At 48.7% G+C, this 26,080-nt stretch overlaps 3 protein-coding genes across 3 annotated transcripts in view; 2 read left to right on the top strand and 1 right to left on the bottom strand.

Moving 5' to 3' along the window:
- Positions 1-1,093, bottom strand: part of LOC117146585 — a 78,239-nt gene extending 77,146 nt beyond the window's left edge. Inside the window, exon 1 of the mRNA XM_033312899.1 lies at positions 999-1,093. The gene's annotated coding sequence lies outside the window, so the exon portion shown is untranslated. The remainder of the gene's footprint in view (positions 1-998) is intronic.
- An 827-nt stretch (positions 1,094-1,920) lies between these two features.
- LOC117146586 (aminopeptidase N) lies at positions 1,921-5,349 on the top strand. Its single transcript, XM_033312907.1, has 6 exons — positions 1,921-2,513; positions 2,567-2,846; positions 2,903-3,295; positions 3,348-4,064; positions 4,313-4,809; positions 4,864-5,349. Exons 1-6 carry the CDS (start codon positions 1,921-1,923, stop codon positions 5,117-5,119), a joined length of 2,736 nt encoding a protein of 911 aa, XP_033168798.1. The 3' UTR covers positions 5,120-5,349.
- A 2,631-nt stretch (positions 5,350-7,980) lies between these two features.
- On the top strand, positions 7,981-26,023 carry LOC117148581. Its single transcript, XM_033316048.1, has 9 exons — positions 7,981-8,232; positions 9,232-9,495; positions 9,637-11,395; positions 15,763-17,378; positions 17,506-17,862; positions 19,396-19,543; positions 19,615-21,724; positions 22,641-23,470; positions 23,551-26,023. Exons 2-9 carry the CDS (start codon positions 9,363-9,365, stop codon positions 24,614-24,616), a joined length of 8,019 nt encoding a protein of 2,672 aa, XP_033171939.1. The 5' UTR covers positions 7,981-8,232; positions 9,232-9,362; the 3' UTR covers positions 24,617-26,023.
- The last annotated feature ends 57 nt before the right edge of the window (positions 26,024-26,080 follow it).

Raw genomic sequence — 26,080 nt, 5'->3', positions numbered from 1 at the left:
TGAATTACTTATGGGTTAATAATACGCAAAGTGTTAAGCTACCAAAGTTAACAGAATTTATGTATGTTAACCTGCTTCCCATAGTCAACAGAGAGAACAAGATAGGGAGGGAAAAAATTAAAGAGAGCGAGAGTGGCGCATGTGGGGAACGCGACAAGTGGCGGTCAATTTGAATTGACATTCAATTTTAGCCTGGCAATGTCAATTCAAAGCAAGAAGCAAATAAAAATGTACACAATTAATTAAATAATTAAGATTTAAAATCTCGCCTGCTATTTTTATTTAATACATTAAGATATGTTGACAAGGAAACCAAGCAATACAATCAAATTTTCTTTACAGCTTGTTGGAAACATGTGACTAACGGAAGAAGTATTTCAGACTGGCAATGTTGTGTGGAGCACAGTCTTTTGTCTGCAATATTTTGACATTACGAAGGGCAAAAGAACGCTTGCTAGATGACAAGGGTGAAGGGGAAAGTCAAAATAATAAAAATTTGTAAATTGTGAGGGCTCTTCCCAAACTTTCTCATTCTCTCTTTCCTCTCTTGCTTGGAAATGGTACGATTGCCAAAGACATGTTGCTACTAAAATAGACACACACAATATGCTTGTACATGTGTATGCGTGCGCTAAACGCTGGAGCATACTTAAGTGGGTTCGCACTCGATTAATTAGCAAATTGAAGCCATCCGACTTTGGCAGTTGGTCAAAGGCAATCGGCACGGAAATCAGCGCAACTAGCCACTGTCAACTGTCAATAAGATGAGCACTTTACATAATAAGTACTCTCCCAGTCACACACTCGCACAACAACCCACATAGACAACATACAGAGACACACACACATAAAAGGAACACGCACGAACACATTGGCAAATCAGGCGAACACGCGCGCGTTTATGGGCCGCAGAATTTTCGGGGGAAATTTAATTTAAGTCTTTAATTATCGAAGAAAAATTCAGAAGAACATATTGAAATTAAATCGTTTAGATTTACCGCAAACGCGCTTAATATCCACGATTTTTACACAAATTCGTGCAGGTATTAAATAATATTGTTTATTATCGTATATCTGTTTAATTGTCGTTTTTGGCGTGTTTATGTGCGCACCGTATTGGTTTAACGAAGTACTCCAAATGCTGAGAACACACTGAAACTAAAACGGCCGAGCAACTCACTCTGAAGTCATGGCTTTGACATTTGCAAACGTGTTAACCTCGCAGGCGGGAGAATAACAGTACACGAGAGAGCCGGAGAGCAAGACAAAAGAAAGGCACCCTTGCGCAGGCGCTGTCATCGTAATCGAAATCCACCCTGCAACTAACTTACCGCTCAGCTGGTTGCAAGGGTGCAGTGGGTCTTCATTTGTGGCAGACAGGTGGCGCTACGACAGCTTTCAAAATCTTTATGGTAAAGCTTTAAATTAAGCTAAGATTGTGCATCCTTAAGCACAGTTAACTATTTATCATACGGTACATTTTAAAAATATATTTCAGCATTTTTAATATGTGTATGTACATACATCAAAATTTGCGAAATTAGGGAATTTGTTACGAGTTTTGTTATAGACGATTATTTTCCTTGGAAGTGCTAGATAATTCCTACTTAGTGGTTATAATAGAATAGTTCTGGCTTTCTATAAAGACCTGTTCCTGTAGCGCGTAAATTTCTCTGTGATCGAGAGAATGTTGTAATCGCGCAAATCCTTTATCATTCGCTTTAGTTTCTTTTTCTACTTCACTGGAATCCCCGCATTGAATCATTGCTGCCGAGCCATTACAAGTCATTTATATTTAATTTAAAATAATATTCGTTTCCGAGTGTATTTCGGGAGGGCAGTCGTCATGCCGTTCAAAGCGATTAAGTGTGTCGAATTCTGACCATCAAATTCTGATCATTCTAAATCTGCCCGTCAGAAATGATAATGCTGCCCTGGTACTTGATTGTTTTGCACCTATGCCTGCCTATAGGTGGAACTGGAGCAGCTGCGTCTAACCTTCGCCCTCTGCACTACAATCTCAGCCTGCTGACCGAGGTGGAACCGTTGAAACTGAGTGGAAACTTCAGCGGCGAGGTTATCATCCGGCTGCGCGTGTGGCGCGAAACTCGCACGATTATCCTCAGTAATAATGGCCTGCAAGTGGGGGAAAACGTGTTTCTAGTCCGGAGGAACACCGGTGGTCGGGTGACGGTGCGCAAAATGTGGCAAGCTAGCAGCGTCCACCAACTTGGCATCGTGTTCAATAGTATGCTCTGGTTGGGCGAGGAGTACACGCTGGTGGTCCAGTTTAGTGGCCAGTTGTCCCGCGCCAGTGGCTACTTTGTGGGCGGCTACATGGATTCCAGACATCATCCGCAGTGGATAGCGGTCACGCAGTTGGCTCCCAATCTGGCCAACACCGTCTTTCCCTGTTTCGAGAATCGCACCTTCCTCGCTCCCTTCATCCTTAATTTAGCGCATCCCAGGGGCACCAATGCCGTGAGCAACATGCGAGTACTCAAAACCTCCGAGTTCGTATATACATTCTTGTACTATATTCGCATTACTTCATTTCCTTTGGCAGCCATGAAAAGGATGACTACATATGGACTACCTTTCAGCAGACACCAGCGATGTCAGTACAGAAATTGGCCTTCTCCATCAATCGGTTCACCAATCGAACGTCCGCGGAGATCCCTAAAGGCCCCGCGCTGACCACCTGGCTGCGACCGAAGATCGCCGATCAGGGAGACTACGCCATCAGCATTACATCGCAGATTATTGTCTTCTTTATTAGCCTCTTTGGAAAGCCGTACCCTGCGATGAAGATTGACCAACTGGTTCTGCCCGACACGGCCTATCAGGTAAGGGTGGAGTATTGAAGACAACTGCAACATAGATAACCTATTTTCGTTTCAAGAGTCACGAGCATTTGGGATTGGTGAGCTACCCGGAGGCAGCATTCCTCTACAGCGCGCAGCGCTCGTCGACTAGGGCCAAGCAGCAGGTGGCCAGTCACGTGGCCCACGAGTTTGCCCACCACTGGCTCTCCGATCTGGAGAATGCCGCCCTCTACTGGCTGCACAATGGCCTCTCCGACTATGTGTCCGGATTTGCCGTGGACAATGTGGAGCCCGCCTGGCGGTTCCATGAGCTATCCATGGTCCGACAAGCATTGGGTGTACTAGTTGAGGACTCCAAAGGCAGTGCTCATCCCATGAGTCTTGCTTACGCCTCGATGTCCTCAGATACCCAGGCGAATCAGAAGTCAGCCCTTCTATTCCGCATGCTGCACTCACTCATTGGCACCCAGGTACATTTATTTCGATAATTATTATATTATTATTTAATCTTCATGCACCCAGGCCTTTGTAGACGCGTTGCGCCTGTACCTGCAGCGCTCCCACAAGGGATCCTCCTTCCACCAGGCATTCCTGTGGCACACATTGCAGGAGGAGTCGGACAACCAGATGAGCTTGCGTCAGGATATCAAAGTGAGCCAGCTGATGGACTCGTGGACAATGCAACCGGGTTATCCGCTTATCCGAGTGGTGCGCAATTATGATACCAACGAGGTGACCGTATCGCAAGAGCGCTTTCTGCGCAATCCCGGCAAGCTTATGCAGAAACGCCAACAATGCTGGTGGGTGCCACTGACCTTCGCAACAGCCGGCATCGATAGCTTTGTATCGACGCTGCCCAGCGAATGGCTGACCTGCCAGGGCAGACAGTCCGCCAGTCCGCTTATCCTTAACGAGGTGGCCCAACCAGACAAGTGGGTGGTCTTCAATCTCCGGCTGGCCACGCCCTGTCGCGTTACCTATGACGAGCGCAACTGGCAGCTGATTGGAAATGCTCTTTCCGGAACAAATGCCAACAGCATCGACCGCTTCACCCGGGCGCAGCTGATCAGCGATGTCCTCAACCTGGCCGGCGCCGGGGTTGTCACCTACGATCTGGCCCTGAACTTTCTGAGACATCTGCGAAACGAGGACGAGTTCATCGTGTGGCAGGCGGCGGACAAGTATCTGGAGTGGCTCCATCGCACCCTGCGGCAAACCACCATAATCTCTACATTCAAGGTAAGTTCTTCATAGTCTGTGAAAGGATATGAAAGCTTTATTGCAAGCCCTTTTTGACACCAAAAAGCTTTTGCGAATACAGGGTGACTCAAATTTGTGATGTAGGTGGAGCCTATCGATAGCAAGGGTATTACGATTTGCTCAGCTTCTTTATGCTTAGCTTTTAAAAGAATTGGTTTTTAGAAAGCTCCGAACGATTGACTAAGCTCTGGAAAAACTGCTAGTGTAGAACTTATCCCTTTTTTCAGGGCTTCATGAAAGACCTAATGCAGACCAAGTTTGATGAGCTTTTTAAGAGAGATGACCCTGCGGCTAAAAATGGAAACATTACCGAACTGATGGTGATCGTCCTGCAGTTGTCCTGCCGAACTGATCTGGAATCCTGTGCGGAATTCGCCCTCAAGGAATTCGCTAGCCTTACCTTGGAGACCAATCGCATTCCTGTTGATCTAAGCGAAACCATCTATTGCACTGCCATTCAGTTTGGAACGGAAGCTGATTGGACGCTGCTGAGGAGGCTATACACGCGGTCAAATGTGAGCGAAGAGCGAAGGATCCTTCTGAGTGCCATGGCTTGCAGTCGAGAAAACTGGGCGCTGGAAAAGCTGCTCAACCTGGCCTTTGCCGGTCGATACATGCCCAAGAACGATGTCCTGCTGATTTTCAGTGCCGTGGCGCAGAATCCTTTGGGCTATAACCTAGCCAAGAAATACCTGGTGGACAACATCAAGGCAATCATTAAATTGTACGAGGTTGTACAAGCTTAAACCGTTCAATAATATCACCTCTGCACTTTTAGATATGGAAGTAATACCAATGAACTAGCACAGCTAGTTACCGTTCTCATGAAAGAGGTCACCACGGAAGAAGAGCTAAACGCTTTACGAATGTTCATGAGAACCGATCTCCAGAATCTTCCGGGCTTCGAAACAGCCTTTCGTCGAATCCTGGAACTGGGCGAAGACAACATAGCCTGGCATACCCGACAATACCATAATCTGCTGGCCGCCGTTTGCAATATAACTGGGTCCATAGAGCCGCAGTGCATCTACTAGGAAGACTACAAATTTGATAGGGAATTTTGTTACGAATTAAACGAGGTATGACATTCCTCTTTTGGACAACTATTTTTCTTGGTATTGCGAAAATACGGATTATTTTTCACAAAAAAAAAAAAAACAAATAATAATATTGCAAAAATTCGAATATTTACAAACGGGGTTTTCTCCATAACTTGGCTAAAAACGTCATCACCGCTATCATGAAGACGGTTTTGTGCTGCTAATAAGCATAGCTAACTATCCCTATCACTACTTTTATGATTTCAAAAAATAAAAATTTTACCAAATTTTTGCATTTTTGATAAGGGGTACCATCATCAAAATTTGCGAAAATTGGCAAAAAAAATTAATTTACAATTTTGAATACAGGTCGATAGGGAATTTTGCTACGAATTCGACGAGGTATGACATTCCACTTTTGGACAACTATTTTTATTGCTATTGAGAAAATACTAATTATTTTTTAGCAAAAAAAAAAAACAAATAATAATATTGCAAAAATTCGAATTTTTACAAACGGGGTTTTCTCCATAACTTGGCAAAAAACGTCATCACCGCTACCATGAAGACTGTTTTGTGCTGCTAATAAGCATAGCTAACTATCCCTATCACTACTTTTATGATTTCAAGAAAAAAAAATGTTACCATATTTTTGCATTTTTGATAAGGGGTACCATCATCAAAATTTGCGAAAATTGGCAAAAAAAATAAATTTCCAATTTTGAACACAGGTCGATAGGGAATTTTGCTACGAATTCAACGAGGTATGACATTCCACTTTTGGACAACTATTTTTATTGCTATTGAGAAAATACTAATTATTTTTTAGCAAAAAAAAAAAAAAAAATAATAATATTGCAAAAATTCGAATTTTTACAAACGGGGTTTTCTCCATAACTTGGCTAAAAACGTCATCACCGCTATCATGAAGACTGTTTTGTGCTGCTAATAAGCATAGCTAACTATCCCTATCACTACTTTTATGAAAAAAAAAATTTTTTAAAAGCAATTTTTTGACCATTTTTCGCATTTTCGATAAAATTTTGCGAATAATGGCAAAAATTTTGATGTTCCAATTGAATACGGGTCGATAGAGAATTTTGCTACGAATTCACAGAGGTATGACATTCCACTTTTGGGCAATTATTTTTATTGCTATCAAAGAAATAGTGATTATTTTGTACTAAAAAATCCTAATAAGAACTTTTGTATAAAATTCGATTGTTGATAACAGTGGTCTCTCTTCATAGGTTGGCCAAAGTGTAGCCCTGGCTCTGTTATCTTTGCACTGCAGCCCTGCTCACGACGCAAGTGACGTCACAGTCGCACACTTTGTTTGTCCACTCGCACACACACACGCGTTGTTGGCACACACAAGCACACATACACCACGACAAAGAAGGAGGACAGGCACACAAGGAATTTCAACCCCCAGCGAGAAGAATAACAACAACCCAGCACGGAAAAAATCGTTGCATACGTTTAGGCGGAGCGTGTCCTCTTTGGGGGGGACTAGTAGTGGTGATAATAGAGTGCGGGGGAGCGTGGGCGCGACGGCGGGGGAGCAGCGAGATGAGAGCGGAGCAGGCGCAAGGAGAGCGCTCGAGAGAGCCGGGGAGCGCTCTCGATGGAGATTCGAGAGCGACGCAGGCGCCTGGCCGCCAAAGCAGCGACGCCGGCCGTGGCATCGACGTCGCAGTTGGCAGAACCACCACCACCCGCACGGAAACAAGGAGCTGCATCCATCCGTCCGCCCATCGCCACCCATCACCACCCACCACCCCTTGCTGCCGCTGCTGCTGCTACTGCTGCTGGTGGCACCGAAACACAACAAACCGTAAACCATTGGCGCTGGCAGCGACGCTGCGTCGGCGTTCGCGACTGCTGGAATGACAGGATGTTGGCTGCAGACTCAGCGGGGTGCGATTGTGGGCGGATGGGTGGCCCATGGCTGATGAGGGAGGGGGTGTATGGGGAGGGTGGCGGCCGAACGACTGCTTCGCAGCAGCCTTACCACCACATAAACAAAAATTCGATTTATGACCACTGTGGGAGTGGCACGGGCGCGCACGGGCTGGCTTCGCATGGATTTTTGGGGGTGGCGCCAATTCGCTTTGCTCCTGCCACTCGCTTCTGAATCCTGTCACACTGCAAAAAACTACGTGGTTATGTAAGATTTAAGTGTATAATCCTTATACGTAACCAACTATAAAACTAGACCATAGAAGAATTTGGACCCTGAATCCGAAAGTGCTAGTTTTTTTTTTAATGAAAATTAAAGAGATTAAAGTGATAACTATGTTGCCGCTTCACCTCTCTCTCACTCTTTTTTTTCAAATATTTTCTAACAGTGCAATCGCGACTAATATCCAACCAGCAGAGTTCTGGTTATCGTTGTTGTTGCTGTCGTCGTCATCTCAATTCGCGAGTGCACGCACACTTGCAAACGCGGGCTGGCAGGAACACCCCCACACACGCATACACGCACACCGATAAGGAATCGCGACATCAAAAACAGCGACAGGACACGACGCCGAAGTCGCGACTTCAGCGAGGAGCTTTTTCGACAGTGCGAGCGCGAGAGAGAAGGGAAGAGAGAGCGACCGAGAGAGACTGAGCGAGAGAGAGAGCGAGTAAGCACGTATGTGAGAAAGAGGGAGAAAGGCTCTCCGTAAGCCAGGCGCTTGATTGTGTGTGTGTGAGTGATTTTTGGGGTTTGGGGGGGCTTTAGCGGCTTCGCAGGACTTTTTCGCAACGGAGAGCCGAGGAGGAAGTGGCGCTGCCGGCGCCGCCGTCGCTGTCGGCGTCGCTGCCATCCGTTGCGACTGCGGCGAGGACATACACATAAATAAAAAGTCCTTCATTCCGTCGCGACCAGCGAGTAACGGCATATGAGCGCTCGCAGAGAAATCGCTAATCACGAACGGCGGACGACACAAGCCCAAGAAGAACAGGCATAGGGGAAAAAAAGAAAGCAAAAAATGAAAAAGAATTGCCAACAGTAGCAGCAGTTAAATAATTAAAGAAGTGCCAGATCGCAAAACAACAGTGTGCAACCCTTTTTTTTGACAAGTTATTTTCGAGTGAAAAGCTGTGGAAATCTGTGTGTAAGAAAGGCTACCAGCAAGAAGGCTCAAGGAGCAGAATAAGGCGAGGCGTCTAGCACAGCCGAACCCCCACCACCCAAACCACCCACCAACAGCTCCCCGTTCCCCCTCGCCACTCACCGTGTATTGGCACAAGGCGAAAACCGCCACCGCCTCGCGTGCGCTCTCTCTCTCTATCGCCCTCTTTTCTCCCACTCTCTTTTTAGTCCTTTCGTTGGGTGTCAAACCAATACACTTGCACGCACACCCTCGTCCTCCAAAAAAAGAAATAGTAACGAAATTATTGAAACAGCGAACACAACAATAACAACAAAAAATCCCAGCAGCTTGCAAGTCACTTGTCAAAATCTAAGAACAACTGTTCAACGAATTATATTCTGTTTTTGTTTTTTTTTTCGCAAGTGACTATAGTGGAAATACAATTCTCAAAAATTCGCAAACTAACGTTGTGTGTGCGTGTCTGTGTGTGTGCGTTTGGAGCATGAGTTTTCATAACAAGTAGCACTCTTGGCCACAAAAACCCAACCGCAAGCCAAGAATATGCCACGAAAGTAAGCAAATTCTAAACGACCTTTTCGAGTGATAGATCCCACGTTGTTTGACTAATGTTAAAAATGTTCAATAACTACCAATAAAGAAATTCCACCGGGCTGGCGAAAAAATGCCGCTAAAGTAAACATTCCCAATAGAATGAATACATATAAAAAAAATTGGTGATAGCATACTAAAAAAAATAAAAATATTAAAAACAAGAAAATCCCAGTGGTAGAGTTGCCACCCGGCGAAAGGACAGGAGCTTCAGCGAGTGGCTTTCGGTTAACGGTATTTTTTTTTTTACTGCTACATATCTCGCCTTGCTCCTCGCTGTCGCTGTCGCAGTCGCAGTCGGCGTCTGCGTCGACGTGGACAGTGACAGCTCCGCCAGTTTTCAGTTTTTCCTTTTTGCTTCACACGTATGCTTTTTATTTCTCGTTTTTCTCGAAAAATAACAAAATACAGAAAACTGCAGTATACAACTGAAAAGCAAGAAGCTCTGTAAAAGCGATGCAACAACAACGACAACAACAACAGCAGCAGCAACAACAACAAAAAGTGTAGTGGGTCGCACGCGCGACTTGTGTGTGTGAATAATGAAGAAGAAGCAGAAGCAGAAGCAACAACAACAGCAGCAGCAGAGGCAGAGCAAGGCGCCATCTGAAGCGGAATCGGAGGCAGACCGCCCCGGCAGCAACAGCAGCAGCACCAGCAACAACAAGCATTCGCGTCGCAGCAGCGCCGGCAGCAACAACAACAAATAGCAAAAACTAAGCAGCGTTCGGCAAAGCGCAGCAACAGCAACAAAGGCAACACTAAAACTAACAGCAGCTACACCAATTGCAACTGCAGCACCAGCAGCAGCAGCAGCAGCAGCAGCATCAACAACAACAACAGCCAAGCGGCGGCAAGTCAGCAGCAGCAACAAGAACACCAGCAATCACAAAAACAACAGCAAACGCTGCAGTCGCAGCAGCAGCAGTCGCAGCAGCAGCAGCAGCAGCTGCAGTAGCAGCAGCAGCAGCAGCAGCAGCAACGCTAGCGTCGGCAGCAGCATGTCCAAAACAAGCAGCGGTAATCCAGCAGCAGCAGGTGCAACAAATGCCGCGAATGCCGCTGATTTCAGTGCTTTCGATTTTAACGATAGTTCCGATAACTCCGACACGCCCCTCGTGCCACGCCCACCGTTCCTGAGTCGCGCCGCTGCAACGGCCGCCGCAGCAGCAGCTGCAGCAGCAGCGCTCAGCATCAGCAACAACAGCAACAATTCGGCGGGATCAGCGGGTCAGCTGCCGCACAGCACGAGCAGCAGCAGCAACAACAATAACAACAACAACAATGGGGCTAACTCCGTTAACAGCAACGCCAACAACAACAACTATGGCCACAGTAGCAGCAGCTCGCAGAGCAGCATGGACGAAGAGGAGGAGGACGACGAGGAGGAGGACGAAGAGGAGGAGCAGGATGTGTCGCAGCAACAGCAGCAACAGCAGCAGCAACAACAATTGGCGGCGGAGCAGCAGCAACGGGCTGCAGCAGCGGCAGCTGTAGTTGCAGCAGCAGTTAGTGCGCTGCACAACGGCAACAAGCAGCAGCACTACAACAACAATAATAACAACAACAATAACGGTAACACCAAGTCACGTGATCGCGCCGATCACCATCTGCAGTCGCAGCAGCAGGAGCACGACGATGATGAGGATGACGACGAGGAGGATGGCGAGGAGGAAGAGGATGAGGATGACGAGGAGCAGCACCAGGAGCAGCAGCAGCAGCAGCATCAGGGCAATGGGCATGATCTCACGCCCACGGACCTGCGACATCTGATGCCGGCGAGCAACAATATGCAGCAACAGCATACGCAGCAGCAACAGGAGCCGGCTGCCTACGACGATGAGGGTGAGGAGGAGGACGAAGATGATGACGACGAGGACGAGGTGGCCAGCAGTCATCTGGACAGCCGCGCCACCCTCTCCTCCGCCCATCTGAGCAGTGCGGCCGCCGCCGAAAGCAGCGGCCTGCACATGAGCGTTGCAGCAGCGGCAGCTGCAGCAGCAGCGGCGGCAGCAGCCGTCTCCGCAGCCAAGCTGAACGCCCAGCTGGAGCAGCAGCAGAGTGCCAATGCCTTGGACATGGCCAGCGGGAGCAGTGCCACGACCATTGCGCCGCCACCGCCCAGTAGTTTGCTGGGCGGTAACAGCAACACGAGCTTCTCCACGAACAACAACAGCAACCACGCGCTCAGCTCGACGCACGGCAGCTTGGGCCCGGGCGGTCAGGGCACCAATTGCAGCAACGATCTGATGGCCACCGGTGGCGGCAACTCCCGCGGCGGTTCCTCCCTCAGCCTGGGCATCAACTCCTCCAGTGCGGCGGCGTTGCAGCACCAGCACCAACAGCAGCAGCAGCAACAGCAACAGCAGCAACATGGTGGCGGCAGCGGGGGCAGCAGTGCGGCCAGCGAAAGGAGAAAGTACCGCCATCAGAACTACAGTAAAAACATCTACATAGGCACCAAGAACGCGGAGAAGTGGGAGCACATGCGCACGCGGCTGCAGTTCAAGAACGATGTGGAGTTCGTTGCCTACCTTTTGAACCTGGCGGATAACGATACGGATCGACTGAACAAGTGAGTATTGATTTGCTTTAAATATGTATATCCATTTCAATTAATTGAGATGTGCGATCTGTACAAGTTTTAGTCAGGTTAATGCGCCCCCTTTAAAATTCTTGAAATAAGTTTGTAAATAATGATTGGCATATGCAACAGGTATTTAGAAGTTTGTTTAGTAACTAACAACTTAGAATTGAAAAGTTCTTTTAGTGATTGCATTTAGTTAACATATTATAATCATGATCATAGGGGCTCGGAAAGTGGGAGCTTAAAATCAATCTTATATCTTTTCTCTCACTTTTAAATAGAAAATTCTAGTGTAAATGCATAAAGATATTGATAAACATTCGATTCACATTAGGACTCCATTAGATGATACCAACAATGAACATATGCCAATTTGTAAAAGTTTTAGTGGCAATGTGGTACTATGGTATCAAAACTCATGCATCAAAGAGAATTTTTGATAGCCAGCGAGTATCTAGGAGTCAAGGATGCTTCTAGAGCCTTTTTTCGTGTTTCCATCTTGTTCTGTTAATTAACCTGCTCTCGAAAGGAGGAGACAAAAGAGTGGAATCGGCTGGAAGTGAGAGGTATGGCAACGCTTCGCTGGCCATCATTGTTGATAGTTGTTCGCAGATATGAGCCCACACACTCGCACACATGTTGTAGGAAAGCTTTTTGGGCACCTCACACACACACACACACACACACAAGTTGCACATGAAGGGGGCGGGAAGTCCCCCCTTTTTTTTGGCGGTGGTGGCTCAAGTGGCACAGGAGGCGGCGACGGAGGCGAAGATGAAGAAGAAGCTCGGTGGGGAGCGGTACAAAAGCGATCCATGTAAAAGCGATTCATGCCCGAATGCATCCTAGCCAGCGCCAGCAGCACCACCCACTTACCACCCAACATCAGGCTCCATCATCAACCCCTTTTTGGCCGCGTGATACAAAGGCACAAATGCGGTACTCATGCGGTTGCATGCAACGGAGCTTTCATGTTGCTGCCGCCTCCGTGGGCGCCGCTGCCGTATTCCGTATATATCCGACCATATTCCTCATATTCCTCATATTCCGTACTTTCCGTACTCCGTGCTATCCGTACGTTGTCGGAACCGTAGTCGGAACCGTAGCCCGCTGTGCTCAACTCGACTCGCAGTCGCTGCCGCCATGTCAGCGGAAGCGGAAAAAGCAACACACTCACAGGCGCACACAGGCGCAAACTCAAGCAACATGGGCGGCAGTGTTGTTTTTGTTGCTGCCAGCATTTGCATGCCATGTTGCCAATCGCCCAGTTACACAAACACACACACATGCAAATACACGGATACAAAAATATTGAGCTTAAACAATGGCAAGAATTTAAGAACAATGCTACATTGTTTGGACAGGCAAATCGCCTTTTCTGACTTTCATATTGGTAGCAAACAAAAAATAAAGGAAATCCTTCGCCAACAATAATATGTTAACTGGTAGTGAAATGAAATAATGTTTCATATTGGAGAAGGCATCCATAATCCTTGAAGCTATTTGTTGTCTAACTTATACTTAAGACTATTTTCATTATTGATTTATCGTGAACGTGTGTAATCCAATCCATGTCTGGTGGAGAACCAATCTATAATCCAATTTCGATCAGTGTATAAAGCAGGCGGAGAGTGGGTTGCACGCACACACAAGTGCTTGGGAGTTTCCTTCGTATCCTTGCAACGTGAATGCGTCGCGAATTTTCCTCCCTTGCCCCACATTGCCGCCCCTACCCCACTCCGCCCGCTGGCCATGCCACACACTTTTTGTTGCTGCTGTTGCATTGCAGTCGAGCGCGCCATTTGGCGCTTTGAATATGGGCACCGCTTCTCCCCGCTTCTCCCTGCCCATCGACCTCATCAACCGAATGCAAAATGCCAATGCAGAAATGTCTGAATCTCAGTTGTGTGCTTCTCCCTCCAAGTCCGCCTCCTCCTTCTGCTTCTGCTTCTCCGGCTCTTTATCGGCCTTTTCCTTTGGCATTGGCTGGCATACGAAGCGAATGCCACACGAAGGAGGCCGTTGGCAGGATAACACACACAAGCGAGTCCTTTTTGGCACAATGGAGCCTCTCTCGATTCGATCATCACTGCAGAACACGATGCACCACATGCGGCAACATAAGGTGTCTGTCTATGTATCTCCAAAATCGAACACAGAAAGTCCTGAAAGAGGTCCTTGAATGCCCCAAAACTAAAATCTACAATAGTTCAGACTTTGTTTTGCAATAAATGATTCAATGTGTTGTATCTTATTTATGATATATCCTGGATATCCTTAAACTGCTATAAATCGGGAATTAATATTCATCAGGGACACTTTTAAATGTCTCCTGCCACTTTATATCATCTCTGATTCCGAATTGAGAGCCCTACAGATCATTTTACCGCACTTTGCCAGGAAATCTGTGGAATTCGACTGCTCGATGATTCTTCTTCTTTCGGCATCCGCACACGCGTAGACTTTTGCCCACTAATCAGCAGGCTCTTTTTCGCATCTCCTTGTGCGAGTGCGATTCCCACAGCACACACATACACACAATAGATAACAGACCGCCCATCAACCTTGCGCCCACCACCCCCCAGGAGTCCGCCCAACTCATCGTGCCGCTATTTCCTTCGTTGCCTTTTGCCAATTCGCATTTCGTATACGCCATGTCGCCAATTTCTGCGAATTTTCGCCAAAAAGCACAAAATTGCTGTGCGATTGTCTTTGTAGCAGTGCGCGTGTATTAGTAATGGTGTGTGCCGTGTGCTTGTGTGTGTGTGTATCTGTGTGGGTCTCGTTTGTGTCGTTGGCTGTGTGCTTAATGCGCCAACGAGCATCGCACACGAAACAGAATCCCAAAACTCCCCAAAACCCCATTGAGCCAAGCCGCCACACACACACACACACCCCACCACCGCCCAGCACCACCCACACAGCAACCACCCACCGGCCAACGAATCACCTCCCCCCGCTAGGCCTTCGAGCAGCACATTAATGGTAGAGACACTCGCATTCACCAGAATAGGAACCCCAGCCCAGGGATCCAAGTGCCGAACCCCCATCGTCAGATGATGGAACTGGAACCAGGAGCATGCTCGCTCTCTCTGCGGTCAAAGTAGCGCGATGGGGGTGCCGGGGTGGCGGGGTGGCACTGGCAGTGGAAGGTTGAGACAAAGTGGAGCAGGGTAAGTGGATACCGAGGGGAAGGCTACGATGGCAGAGATGTTGATGGCAGGGGATGGCTGGATAGAACGGTATCGTTTGCTGTTGCCGCTGTTTTCGATATTGTTGTTATGGTTCTAAGGTGGAGGATTTAATGAACGATAACACAGGGACGTACAACGACAGAGAGAGAGGAACTGAAAGGCGGGGGCGTCCAAACGCCAGGGGAGGTGATTAGGAGCAGCAGGGGGGGTGGGGGCGGTGTGGTGACTGAAATCGTATGGCAAGGAAACCATGTGGCATGTGCAGCATTAACTAGAGTTCAATGCGGCCGCTGATGAATTTCCTCCGCATGAATTCAAAACGAGCGAAACTCGAAAGTTGCCCCATGCAGGTGACCAGAAAAGGAAAAAGATTTCCGTAGATTGGGTGATTTGTACGCTGCAATTACCCTGCAACTACTAGTTGCTGACAAGTGCATAAAAAAGTGTGCTTGAAAAATATATAAATCCAACATACATACATCTATCTATATGTATACCACCGACTCTACGTAAATGTTATAGATATAGGTCGCATCTGCATATAACTTTTTTGTTAGAGCACTATTGCACCATTAATTTACACAAATAAGTCCCAACTATAATGACATTCCTGGGCTGTCTGGACTCTGCCACCATATTCTTTTGTCCTGACAGTGGTCCAGACTTCCCTTATGGCGATTCCGCCGATTCCGTCTTCCACCCAACTTTTGACCCCCCAAAGGGACGCGAAACAGCCGGCAAAGCGTAAGCAAAATTAATTAAACGCAAAGGCGACAACAACGTGTAAGAACAGTGCGAAATGTAGAGAAGGGCAAAGAGGAGGAGAGGAGGAGGATAAGTTCTGCTCCTGGCTCCTAGACCAGAAATAAATAAGTCCCAACGACCCACTTTCAGATACCCCGCCAACTATTGAGCTAAACCTTTAATCCTGCCACCGCACGTTTTTCAAAACTAATCCACTTTATAGTTATTTTTTAGATAACATATAATATGTTAAAATGTTTAGTTGCTCAATTATCGTAGCGTTTGGCTTTCGAAATTAGTTTTTAAAGAGCTTAAGCATAGAGCTCATACATTTCAAATGGGGTTTTAGGTATCGAATAAACTAATATGTAGAGACAACTCACTTATACACTTTCTTTGCATCCCTTTCTATTTCAGCCTGCCCCCGCCCTCCCCCGCGAACACGCCCACAAAAGGCTTCGATGGCAACTTCAAGCTGGAGCCGAATCTCAGCGCCAAGGACTTTGCCGCCCCAGCCGAATCCTCGATCAATGGCAACGGCAGCGGAAATGGGAACACGAGCGGAAACGGAAATGGTGACTCCGCCTCGGCGGCCTCCATTCCCATGGCCACGCCCACCCCGCCACAACGCAAGCGCTACAAGAAGCGCGTGCAATTCACCTCGGAGGCGCTGAACGGATTTGCGGGCAAGAACAAAGGATCGGGATCCGGCGGAGCAGGAGCCGGATTCAGCTACGCCAAGTCCAAGAAGCAGGAGGCCAAGGCGGCGACGGCGGCACTTAAGGCCAGCGCCGCAGCGGCTGCGGCGGCAGCCGCATCCTCCGCCCTGCCCGAGGTCCTCGACTGTCGCATCGCCGAGAAGATCAAGAGCGAACTGGAGGCGAACAGCAAGGAGTCCCTGCCGAATGCCCTGTGCCTCAAAAAAGCAGCCGCTGCAGCGGCGGCAGCAGCGGCCGCAGCAGCAGCAGTCGCTGCAGCGGCCAATGGAAGCGAAGAGGAGGACGAGGACGAAGACCAGCCGCCGCACCCCCACCTACTGCCAGTTTTGCCGCCCGCCGATGCCGTTGATGGCATCACCGCCAGCAATGGTCAGGCGGGCAACTTCCATGTGCGCTCCAAGTCGCAGGGCTCGAAGAAATCTCAGGCGGCCAAAGCGGCGGCCATGATGCCACCCAATTCGTACGATGAGCACGACGACGAACCGGGCGCCGGATTGGGCGGAAACGACGAGGACGACGACGATGACGAGGAGCTGGACGAGGAGGCGCTGGCCCGCGAAATGAAAATGGAGCAGAATTTCGTCGAAGAGGAGGACGAGCACGACATTGCCTTCCGGTCGCATCAATCCTGCCGCGAGTGCTCCATTGCCCACGATCACAAGCTGTGCCCGCTGCGGAATGCCTGCGGCAATGTGACCGATGCAGTGGATCTGGGCGAGTGGATAGAGCGTCGGAATCTGGAGGCACTGGCCAAGCTGAAGGCCGATGCGCAGCGGCAGGCGAAGCGGGCCAGCGGGCGACAGCGGCACGAGGACGACGACATGGAGGATATGGAGGACATGGACATGGACATGGACGAGTCGTCGCAGCTGTCGGAGCTGGAGACCAAGCCGCTGATCACCTTCGCCGAGGCCTCCGTGCCGGCGGAATTCGAGCTGCACAACGTGGAGCCCAATGTGACCGGCGTGTTCGCGCGCACCGAGGTGAGGGCATTCACCAAACTGGGCCCACTGATCGGACAGCCAGTGCAGACCGGCGAGGTGCGCGAGGGCAGCGACATGAAGTGGATCTTCGAGATGTGCGAGGCCGGCGCGGACAAGTCGTATCTGCTGTGCTGCGACAATCCCAACGCCTCCAATTGGCTGCGATTCGTGCGACCGGCTCCCAGCTACGAGGAGCGCAACGTCAACCTGGTGTCCATCGATCGGCAGGCGTATTTCGTCAGCTGTCGCGATCTGCGAAATGGAATGGAGCTGCTCTACTGGAGCGACGACTGCAACACCATGTGGCGCAAAAAGCACACGGAAAAGACGAGTATGTATCCCATGAAATGCCCGTTTAAATGTTGCATCTGTTTAGAGAATGCTACCAATGCTAGCAAATAGGTTTCTCCGTCTACTAGAGACATGGACTAACCAAAGTTTTGCTTCCACCCACACAGATTGCGGCGGCTGCAATCTGAAGTTCGAGCACCCCCTGTACTATCGCACCCACTGCTCCGTCTTCCACGATCCCTCGATGAGCCTGACCATCCGCAAGTACCATTGCAAGGTGTGCGGCGAACCGGTGCTGGGCAAGGATAACATCATGAAGCATGCGGCGGAGAAGCACGACGGCAAGGGGGCGTACCAGTGCCAATTCTGCAGCAAGTTCTTCCTGCGGCTCAACTACCTGGAGATGCATCGCACCTACGGATGCGCCTCGAATCCGAATCGTTCGCGACCGGTGTGCGATTTTTGCGGTCGCAAGTTCTGCCAGCCGCAGAAACTGAAGGCGCACATTAAGCGCATGCACAGCGGTAAGTTGCCAGCGGAACGCTCGCAGGATCCCAAATTATCTAGACCGTAACTGTGATCGTACACCATTGCGTATGCGTAACGTAACCCCATATAACGTAGCCGCATCGTAGGCCAACTGACTGCCATATCGTATGTCGTAAGCTCGTGTCTAGTGTATAGTATGTCGTATCGATTGTATAGCATATATATCATAAATAGCATAAATAGCGTATGTCGTATGTATACCGGCGAATGCCGTCCAACTGCTTTTGCATAAATCAACCTACTTGTATTTGATTGTACCAACAACAGCGAATCGAGTTCACAGTTTCCACAATGATTTTTAGTATATAATTATTAAAAAGTAATACCCCATTTATTTTCTTTTTAAAAATGTAATGTAAGGTTTACTATAACCTTTAAAAGTCGTATTTGATTTAATATTATTTTAAGTCCTTGAACAATATGGGGCTTAGAATTTGATCTATTTTAATGGAAATTTGTATAAATTTTAAGTGGTAACCGTGACCTTGATTTGCTCATATGAACACACCCACAAAAACTATAGAACCACACAATAATGTCAAATGAACTAATATCGTATAAAGTCGCTTAGCTGTAAAACTAGCTGTACTAACAAAGATACAACACCTCAAAGTCACCACCACCGCAACACCGCGATATGTGTAACACTAAAAGCATCTGCGATCGCTCATCTCTTTGGTTGCTAATTTTTTGGTTGTACATCCGCTAAATTGGTTTATTATATCTATTTACTTAACCTTTATCGGTTGGTTTGTTTTAAGTTATGTATATGCTATAAATCATAATTGAAATATCGTATATTGCATTCACATCCTAGATCCGCACTGAAGCGACTGAACTTATTTGATTCGATATTAGCGTTTCAAAAATTATAAGGAAGTTATAATGGATAGTTAATGAAGAGAGGAATTGTTTTATTTACTAAAAATGAGTTGCTAACACTAATACTAAAGTTTATAAGAATTCAATACAAAAAATCAAAGAACTTCTGTTAAATCCAACTCTCTCTAAAATTTGAATTCATCAGTTCGAGATAAAAGTTTTTAGTAGAAAATAAAAAAATATATTTATATATTATAATATTCCAAAATATCAGTCCTTCAGTCATAGTGCATACTGAGTACCAATCCAGATCGTAGCCTGCATTGTGTAAACGCTTTTAGTGAATGATTTGCCTTGGTTGGAGTTTCGTTTCTTTTGCCATTTGTTTTTTAATAGAGTATGGTCCCAATCCGAACTTATGATTGCTATAGCCCAACCCAACCAGATCCTCCAAAAGTAACTATAGTCTTGTGATTCGTGCCTTATGTGATTCGGCTTTTGTTTTATGTTCGTTGTACGTTCGTTGGTTCGTTCGTTGTTGGGTTGGTTTCTGGTTATGGATTATCACTAAGTTGTTCTTTCAAAATCACCACAATCCGAAATTTCATTTTCTTCATACAATTTCATTTTAGATATGGCTGAAGTTTTACGAGATTTTCAGTGTAAATTATGTTCAAAACTTCTAGGATCGCGAGCGGCACTGCAGCGCCACTCGAAGGAGGTGCACAGCCGCAACTCGACGGTGGTGAGCTGTCCGCGGTGCCAGAAACTCTTCCAGAACCGCAGCAATCTCAAGATCCATATGCTGACCCACTCGGGCGTCAGGCCGTTCAAGTGGGTGCACTTTTACTGCATTCTCATCCCGATCTTGTGGCTATACTAATCAACTGATATATCCGTTTTAGATGCGCCGAGCCGGAGTGCAATGCGGCGTTCACCACCAAGCAGTGCCTGCAGTTCCACTATAAGAAGGTGCACAACTACACCCAGGAGCAGATGCCCAAGATCGAGCGGAGCGTGGCCTACACCTTCGATGCCTATTCCGGCGGCATGAAGGTCGATTTTCTGGGTAAGCAGACGGCGACGGCTACGCCGGCTTCAGCGGCATCGGCGCAGGCGCAGCCACGCCCTAATGCGGCCGTCGTCTCCCCCTCCTCGTTCACAGAGCAAGCACCGCGCCGGCGGCGCAAGAGCCTCGAGGACCAGAGCTCCATGCTAAGCGGATCGCTGCAGAGCGACGCGGAGTTCAGCGATGACAACCTATTCGAGGCGATCAAGAAGAGCGGCAAGTCGATCAAGGACCTGTGTCGCAACGAGCCCAATCTCTCGCTGCTCAGCTCGAAGATCTCCAGCATATTCGGCGACAAGGTGCCATCGGCCACGGCCTCCCTTTCCGCTTCCGTTTCGGCCGTCGCCTCCTCGGGCGCTCGCAAGCGGAAGCGCAAGAAGGAGCCGGTCGTGCCGGCCCAGCAGCAACTTCATCTCCACCAGCAGCAGCAGCAACAGCAACAGCAGCAGCAGCAGTCGCAGCACCAGCAACAGCACCAACAGCAGCACGCCCAGCAACTGCAGCACCAACAGCTGCAACAGCAACACGCCCAGCAGCATCAGCAGCAGCAGCACCATCTCCACCAGCAGCACCAGCAGCTGCATCACGATCCGCAGCAGCAGCATCCGCAGTACCATCCGCACCAGCTGCACGCCCATGCCCTGCCGCACCAGCAGCAGCAGCAACAGCAGCAACAACAGCAGCAGCAGCTGCACGGCGATCCCGACGACGAGGAGGTGGAGAACGCACGGCTGGAGCAGGTGCGTCGCAAGCAGAACGCCCAGCTGAGCCTGGTCGAGTCCTTCCTCACCACCACCGCCCAGCGATTGAGTGCCCAGCAGCAGGTGCAACAGGTGGTGGCGGCTGCGGCAGCGGTCTCAGCGATGGCCGGAGCCGGCGAGGATCCCGCCAAACTGGGCCACATGATGGGCCACATGGGCGTCGGTGTGGGCGTGGGCATGGACGAGGAGGAGGACGACGACGAGGACGACGACGATGGTGGCGGCGGTGGTGGCGGTGGCGGCGGCTCGGCTGTGCAACACCATCCGCACGTTCACGCCCACCAAGCGCACCACTCGCACGTTCATGCGCACGCCCACCCGCACCACGCCCACTCGCACTCGCACGCACACCCGCACCAGCATCCCGCCGGCCAGAGCGCGGGCCAGCAGGACTACCGCCATGCGGCCGCCATGAACGCCGCTCTCGGCCAAAATCTGGTCGTCAGCAAGGGCAGCAAGAAGTGGATCCAGGAGGTGCAGGACTCCAGCGATGTCGGTGGCGAGGGAGCGGGCGGTGGAGGCGGTGGCCCGGGCGACAGCGGTGGCCCTGGTGGTGGTGGTGCCTGTGGCCAGTTGGCCGGTGGTTCCGGTCCAGGTCCGGATCTGGGATTCGCTGTGCCGCCGAGCGCCGTCGATGAGCATAGCAAACTGCTAGGCCAGAACCGTGACTTCCTCGCCCGCCTGATGAGCAGTGCCAGCGCCAGCCACGCCCATGCTCACGCCCATGCCCATGCCCACGCCCACCAGCCGCATCAGCCGCACCAGCAGCACCAGCACAGCGCCCACAGCCGCGAGGAGGACGAGAACAGCTCCTTCCTGGACGTCGTCGAGTCGAACAACAATGCTGCAGCCGCCGCCGCCGCAGCAGCGGCCATGTCGCACTACGGCGGCGGAGCAGGCAGCGGGAGCGCGGGCGGTGGCAGCGGCGGACAAACGCCAACGGGTCCTGCGACCGGCGGCGGTTCCGTTGCCGGCGGCGATGAGCCCCAGATGCAGATGAACTCCCTGGCCCACTCGCAGTCCTTCATGAGCTCCTTCTACAACAACGCCAATGCCCGCGTGGGCGGAGTTGGCGGCGGCGTGGGCGTGGGCGTCGGCGGTGGCTCCTCGTCGGCCAGCATGCTCGTGGAGGCAGCCCTCAACTCCGTTGGCAATATGATTGACAGCGAGAGCAGCGACCTCAAGGTGAGTGCCCATATGCCATGTGTCACCTGAAGAAGTCTATACAAAAACTTAGTAATTTAATGATCGGCCTTATTTACCATAATTACCTGATTTTTTTTAAACCAAAATAGGTTTTTTTGACATAACTAAACAAATATTTGTCCAAGATTGGAATGGCATACCTCGTTGGACTCGTATTTAAATTCCCTACATACCTGTGGTTAAACTTGAAAAAATATTTTTTTTGCCATTTTTCGCAAATTTTGATGATGGTACCCCTTATCAAAAATGCAAAAATTTGGTAAAATTTTTATTTTTTGAAATCATAAAAGTAGTGATAGGGATAGTTAGTTATGCTTATTAGCAGCACAAAAATGTCTTCATGATAGCGGTGATGACGTTTTTAGTCAAGTTATGGAGAAAACCCCGTTTGTAAATATTCGAACTTTTGCAATATTATTATTTGGTTTTTTTTGCTAAAAAATAATTAGTATTTTCTCAATAGCAATAAAAATAGTTGTCCAAAAGTGGAATGTCATACCTCGTTGAATTCGTAGGAATATTCCCTATCGAACTGTGTTCAAAATTGGAAATTCATTTTTTTTGCCATTTTTCGCAAATTTTGATGATGGTACCCCTTATCAAAAATGCAAAAATTTGGTAAAATTTGTATTTTTTGAAATCATAAAAGTAGTGATAGGGATAGTTAGCTATGCTTATTAGCAGCATAAAACAGTCGTCATTTTAGCGGTGATGACGTTTTTAGCCAAGTTATGGAGAAAACCCCGTTTGTACATATTCGAATTTTTGAAATATTATTATTTGTTTTTTTTTTTGCTAAAAAAATAATTTTTTTGCCATTTTTCGCAAATTTTGATGATGATTTTAATTATCATAGAAGGACTTTTGATATATAACACTTGTACATATCCCACAGGTTCCCACCGACAACCACATAAACAGCGACAGTCCCATGAGTGCCCACGTGGATCCCGAGTCGCAGCGCTTTGGAGCGGGCAGTGCCGGTGGAACGGGTGGAGGAGGCGGTGGTGGCGGCGGAGGAGGAAGCAGCGGGGGATCTTCGGGCGGGGCGAATGGAAGTGGCATCGGTGGCGGCATGGACAACCTGGAGAACGAGCTAAAGATGATGAAGAATCTGGGCAGCTTTCCGATGCAGATACCACCGCTGCCAATGTTCCAGGGTGCCTGCAATATATCGCCCAGCGCCTCGACGCCGACGAATCCGCAGAGTAACCAGAATCAGAACGATGTGGACGTGGATGCGGGCAGCACGCCCCGTCCGCAGCACCCGGACTCAGATGGCTTCTCCTCGTCGCACCACCGCACACCGCCATCGCCACCGCCGATATCACCGGGTCGAGATTACGGCGGTATGTTTGGCGCTGGCAATGGCGGCGGTGGTCCCGGATCGAACAGCACTCCGGCGGGCAGCTCAAGCGGCGGCGGCGGAGGAGGAGGCGGTGGTGCCGGTGGAGGCGGGGCCAACAGCATGTCCGCCTCATCGCCACTACCCGCCCTCCAACCGCAGAGGAGGAACGCCTCCAGCGTGGGCAGCACCTATCCGGAACACGAGCTCATCTCGCCCGCCTCATCGCCGAGCATACCGCGCTACAACTTCAACGGCGACATGATGCGCCACAAGCGGGCGGTCCAAGAGCAGGAGCACCAGGAGCGCCAGCGGCAGAACATCTCGCGGCACAACCAGATGTCCAGCGACGAAGAGAACAGCATAATGCCACAGAACAGGTGCAGATGCTCGTCCTATTTTTCATGCTCTATTATTAAATTAAATTCATATTTTATTTTATAATGTTTATTAACAGCAGCGCTGGCCAGGATATGCGCATGAAGTTCCCGCAATCGCAGATCGACCTGATGTACTCGAAGTACGAGAGCATGGCCAGCAACCTAAAGTACAACAGCCAGGACTTGGACTCGCCGGCGGAGTACCGCCAGGGTGGCGCCGGCAACGGTGGCAATGCGGCGGCCAGCGCAGCAGCTGCTGCGGCAGCGGCGGCCAGTGCCGCCAACGATCTATCCGATCTCCAGGGACTGGACATGAGCTCCAGATCGAATGCGGCGAGCAGCAATTACCATCACAACTTCCAGTTGCCGAGCAGTCGTTACCATCACCACATCTACGACATACTCTCCGATCGCGAGCAGCAGAGCCAGCAGGCTCAGCAGGCGGGCGGTGCGGTGGTGGGCGGCGGTGGCGGTGGTGGTGCCGGTGCCGCTTCGGTTGTGCACCAACAGGAGCACGGTCATGGCCAGCACCATGCGATGCAGCAGCACCAGCAGTCGGCGGCCGCCATGCACAACATGCTCAGCGAGCAGCTGGGCGAGCAGGAGCACGACCAGACCACATCGGTGGATCTGAGCCGCACGGCCAACTATGTCGTGTCGTCGCCACCGCAACTACCCTACAACCATCCCACGCATCACGATATGCTGCGCATGGCCTCGCTGGATCTGACACCGAATACGGCCAACATGGCGGTGGGCAACAATCGCTCATTCCTCTCCTCGCAGATGCAGCACCAGAGTCGCGAGAGCTTGGAGCACCATCGACTGCTGTCGACGGTGGAGCAGCATCGCATACTGGCCGCCTCGAATGCGGCCGATCAGCACCGCCTGCTGGTGGATCCCACGGCCCATCTGCTGATGGAGCAAAACAATCGATTGCTGGGCACGGCGGATCAGTCACGCCTCCTGGGCGAATCGGCGGCGGCAGCGGCCCAAAATCGCCACATGGCCAGGAGCTTTGGAGCCTACCATCAGGTGGCGTCTAGTAATTACCATCCGGGCGTTAGGCCACCGCCCGTTCTGCCATCCGCCAACCATCACGCCTCCAATCCGTCGAACTACCATCCCTTCCCCGCCTACTACTAATCGGAAAACGGAAATTGCGTATCGGGAACAGGGACGTTCGGATTAAAGTGCACTTTGTGGGCTCCAAGTGGAGGACATCCTGAACCGCGCCAGCGAAATGCAGTAGTTTAATTCATAGTTTGTTTTTTTTTTCCGAATAGTCCTTTTGTTTTTTGCAGATTTCAAAGAACCTATACTTGATAATATGTATTATAATGCATAATAGTTCTCAATAAAGGGTTCGCAAACACAAATTTAAATAAATGAAAAGATAAGACGATGTTACGAGACCCCATATTCTTTTTACTGATTTTTTAAAAATAGTTTAAGAATTCATTTTAATGTACCTTCAAGCTGCAACTGCGATTATTTATTTTACAATTTCTGTCTAGTCAAAAAGTATGTGCATTTTAAGCGATTTACTGAATCATCTGAAACGAAATTATAAAGTTTCGAATGTTCATTTCGAAATGTGTGCCAATACGTCTAAGTGTGTTTTATGTTTTGCTTCTCTGGCATTCGACGGCTGGCAAGTCGATTTTGTATTTGTACACAATAATAAGAAAAGAAATATGTATAGTTGTATAGGAAGCATAATTACTATAAATATATATATATATATATATAAATATAACCCAGATATGAATGCGACAGAAAACATAAATAACGATAAAAAACATAAGCCTGATGAGAACATTTTTTTAAACGCAAATTCGCCGCTGAGTTTGGATAGAAAAAAAAAGGTATAAATGATATAAGAAACGATGTTGATAATAATATTTTTACACCAAGTGAAAGTAAATGCATATAAACGAGTACAAAGTGTTACAAGTGGGCGGAAACTCCAAGATCCCCAAAATTCGGCTTTCCAATCCCCATCTTCAGCTTTTCCCATCCCAAAACTGCAAACTCAGCGATCCAAAGAATACGAGTATAAAAAAAAGCGGCACAAGAAGATGCACACTATATAAGTAAAGCAGAATATGCATAGATACAATACGCGACCGATCAGGAACTTAGCTCAAGCATCTTAACACTTAACGGAATGAGTATTCGAGTATTCGAAGTCTTTTTTTTGTACTTTTTAATTATAAATAATACGTATCCAGTATGGCATAGGGGCTATATATCGATATAAACTACCCATAACTGTACTAAATGGTATTTGTACAACTAAGTTATGATTTAATGTAAATTATTAAATTTATATAAGAGCGTAGATGGCGATAAAGGAGAGGAAATACAGCATAATGAAACGAGATATACACCACATACAACAAATGAAAATAAAAAAATAATAAATAAAAAACAAAAAACCAAAAACCATGATAATAACTATAAACAAACACACTCAGACACAAAGAGAGAAGGGGAGAGAGATCGCTGATCTGATCCACATGATATATATACACCTATATATGCATATGGCGTAATCAAATTATCGATTATTAATAAACCGTAAATCGAACAATTATTTGAAAGGAA

Source organism: Drosophila mauritiana, chromosome X, assembly GCF_004382145.1.
Source record: "Drosophila mauritiana strain mau12 chromosome X, ASM438214v1, whole genome shotgun sequence".
NCBI classification, from domain to species: domain Eukaryota; kingdom Metazoa; phylum Arthropoda; class Insecta; order Diptera; family Drosophilidae; genus Drosophila; species Drosophila mauritiana.
The sequence above is the reverse complement of the archived record's forward strand: the minus strand, read 5'-3'. Positions and strand labels throughout refer to the sequence as shown.

Bases quoted from the DNA above. Each gene is read 5' to 3' on its own strand.
- LOC117146586 (XM_033312907.1), top strand. From the start codon at position 1,921: ATGATAATGCTGCCCTGGTACTTGATTGTTTTGCACCTATGCCTGCCT. The intron at 3,296-3,347 runs GTACATTTATTT...TCATGCACCCAG, and splicing joins ACTCACTCATTGGCACCCAG to GCCTTTGTAGACGCGTTGCG. The intron at 4,065-4,312 runs GTAAGTTCTTCA...CCCTTTTTTCAG, and splicing joins CCATAATCTCTACATTCAAG to GGCTTCATGAAAGACCTAAT.
- LOC117148581 (XM_033316048.1), top strand. From the start codon at position 9,363: ATGAAGAAGAAGCAGAAGCAGAAGCAACAACAACAGCAGCAGCAGAGG. The intron at 11,396-15,762 runs GTGAGTATTGAT...TTTCTATTTCAG, and splicing joins GATACGGATCGACTGAACAA to CCTGCCCCCGCCCTCCCCCG. The intron at 17,863-19,395 runs GTAAGTTGCCAG...CAAAACTTCTAG, and splicing joins CATTAAGCGCATGCACAGCG to GATCGCGAGCGGCACTGCAG.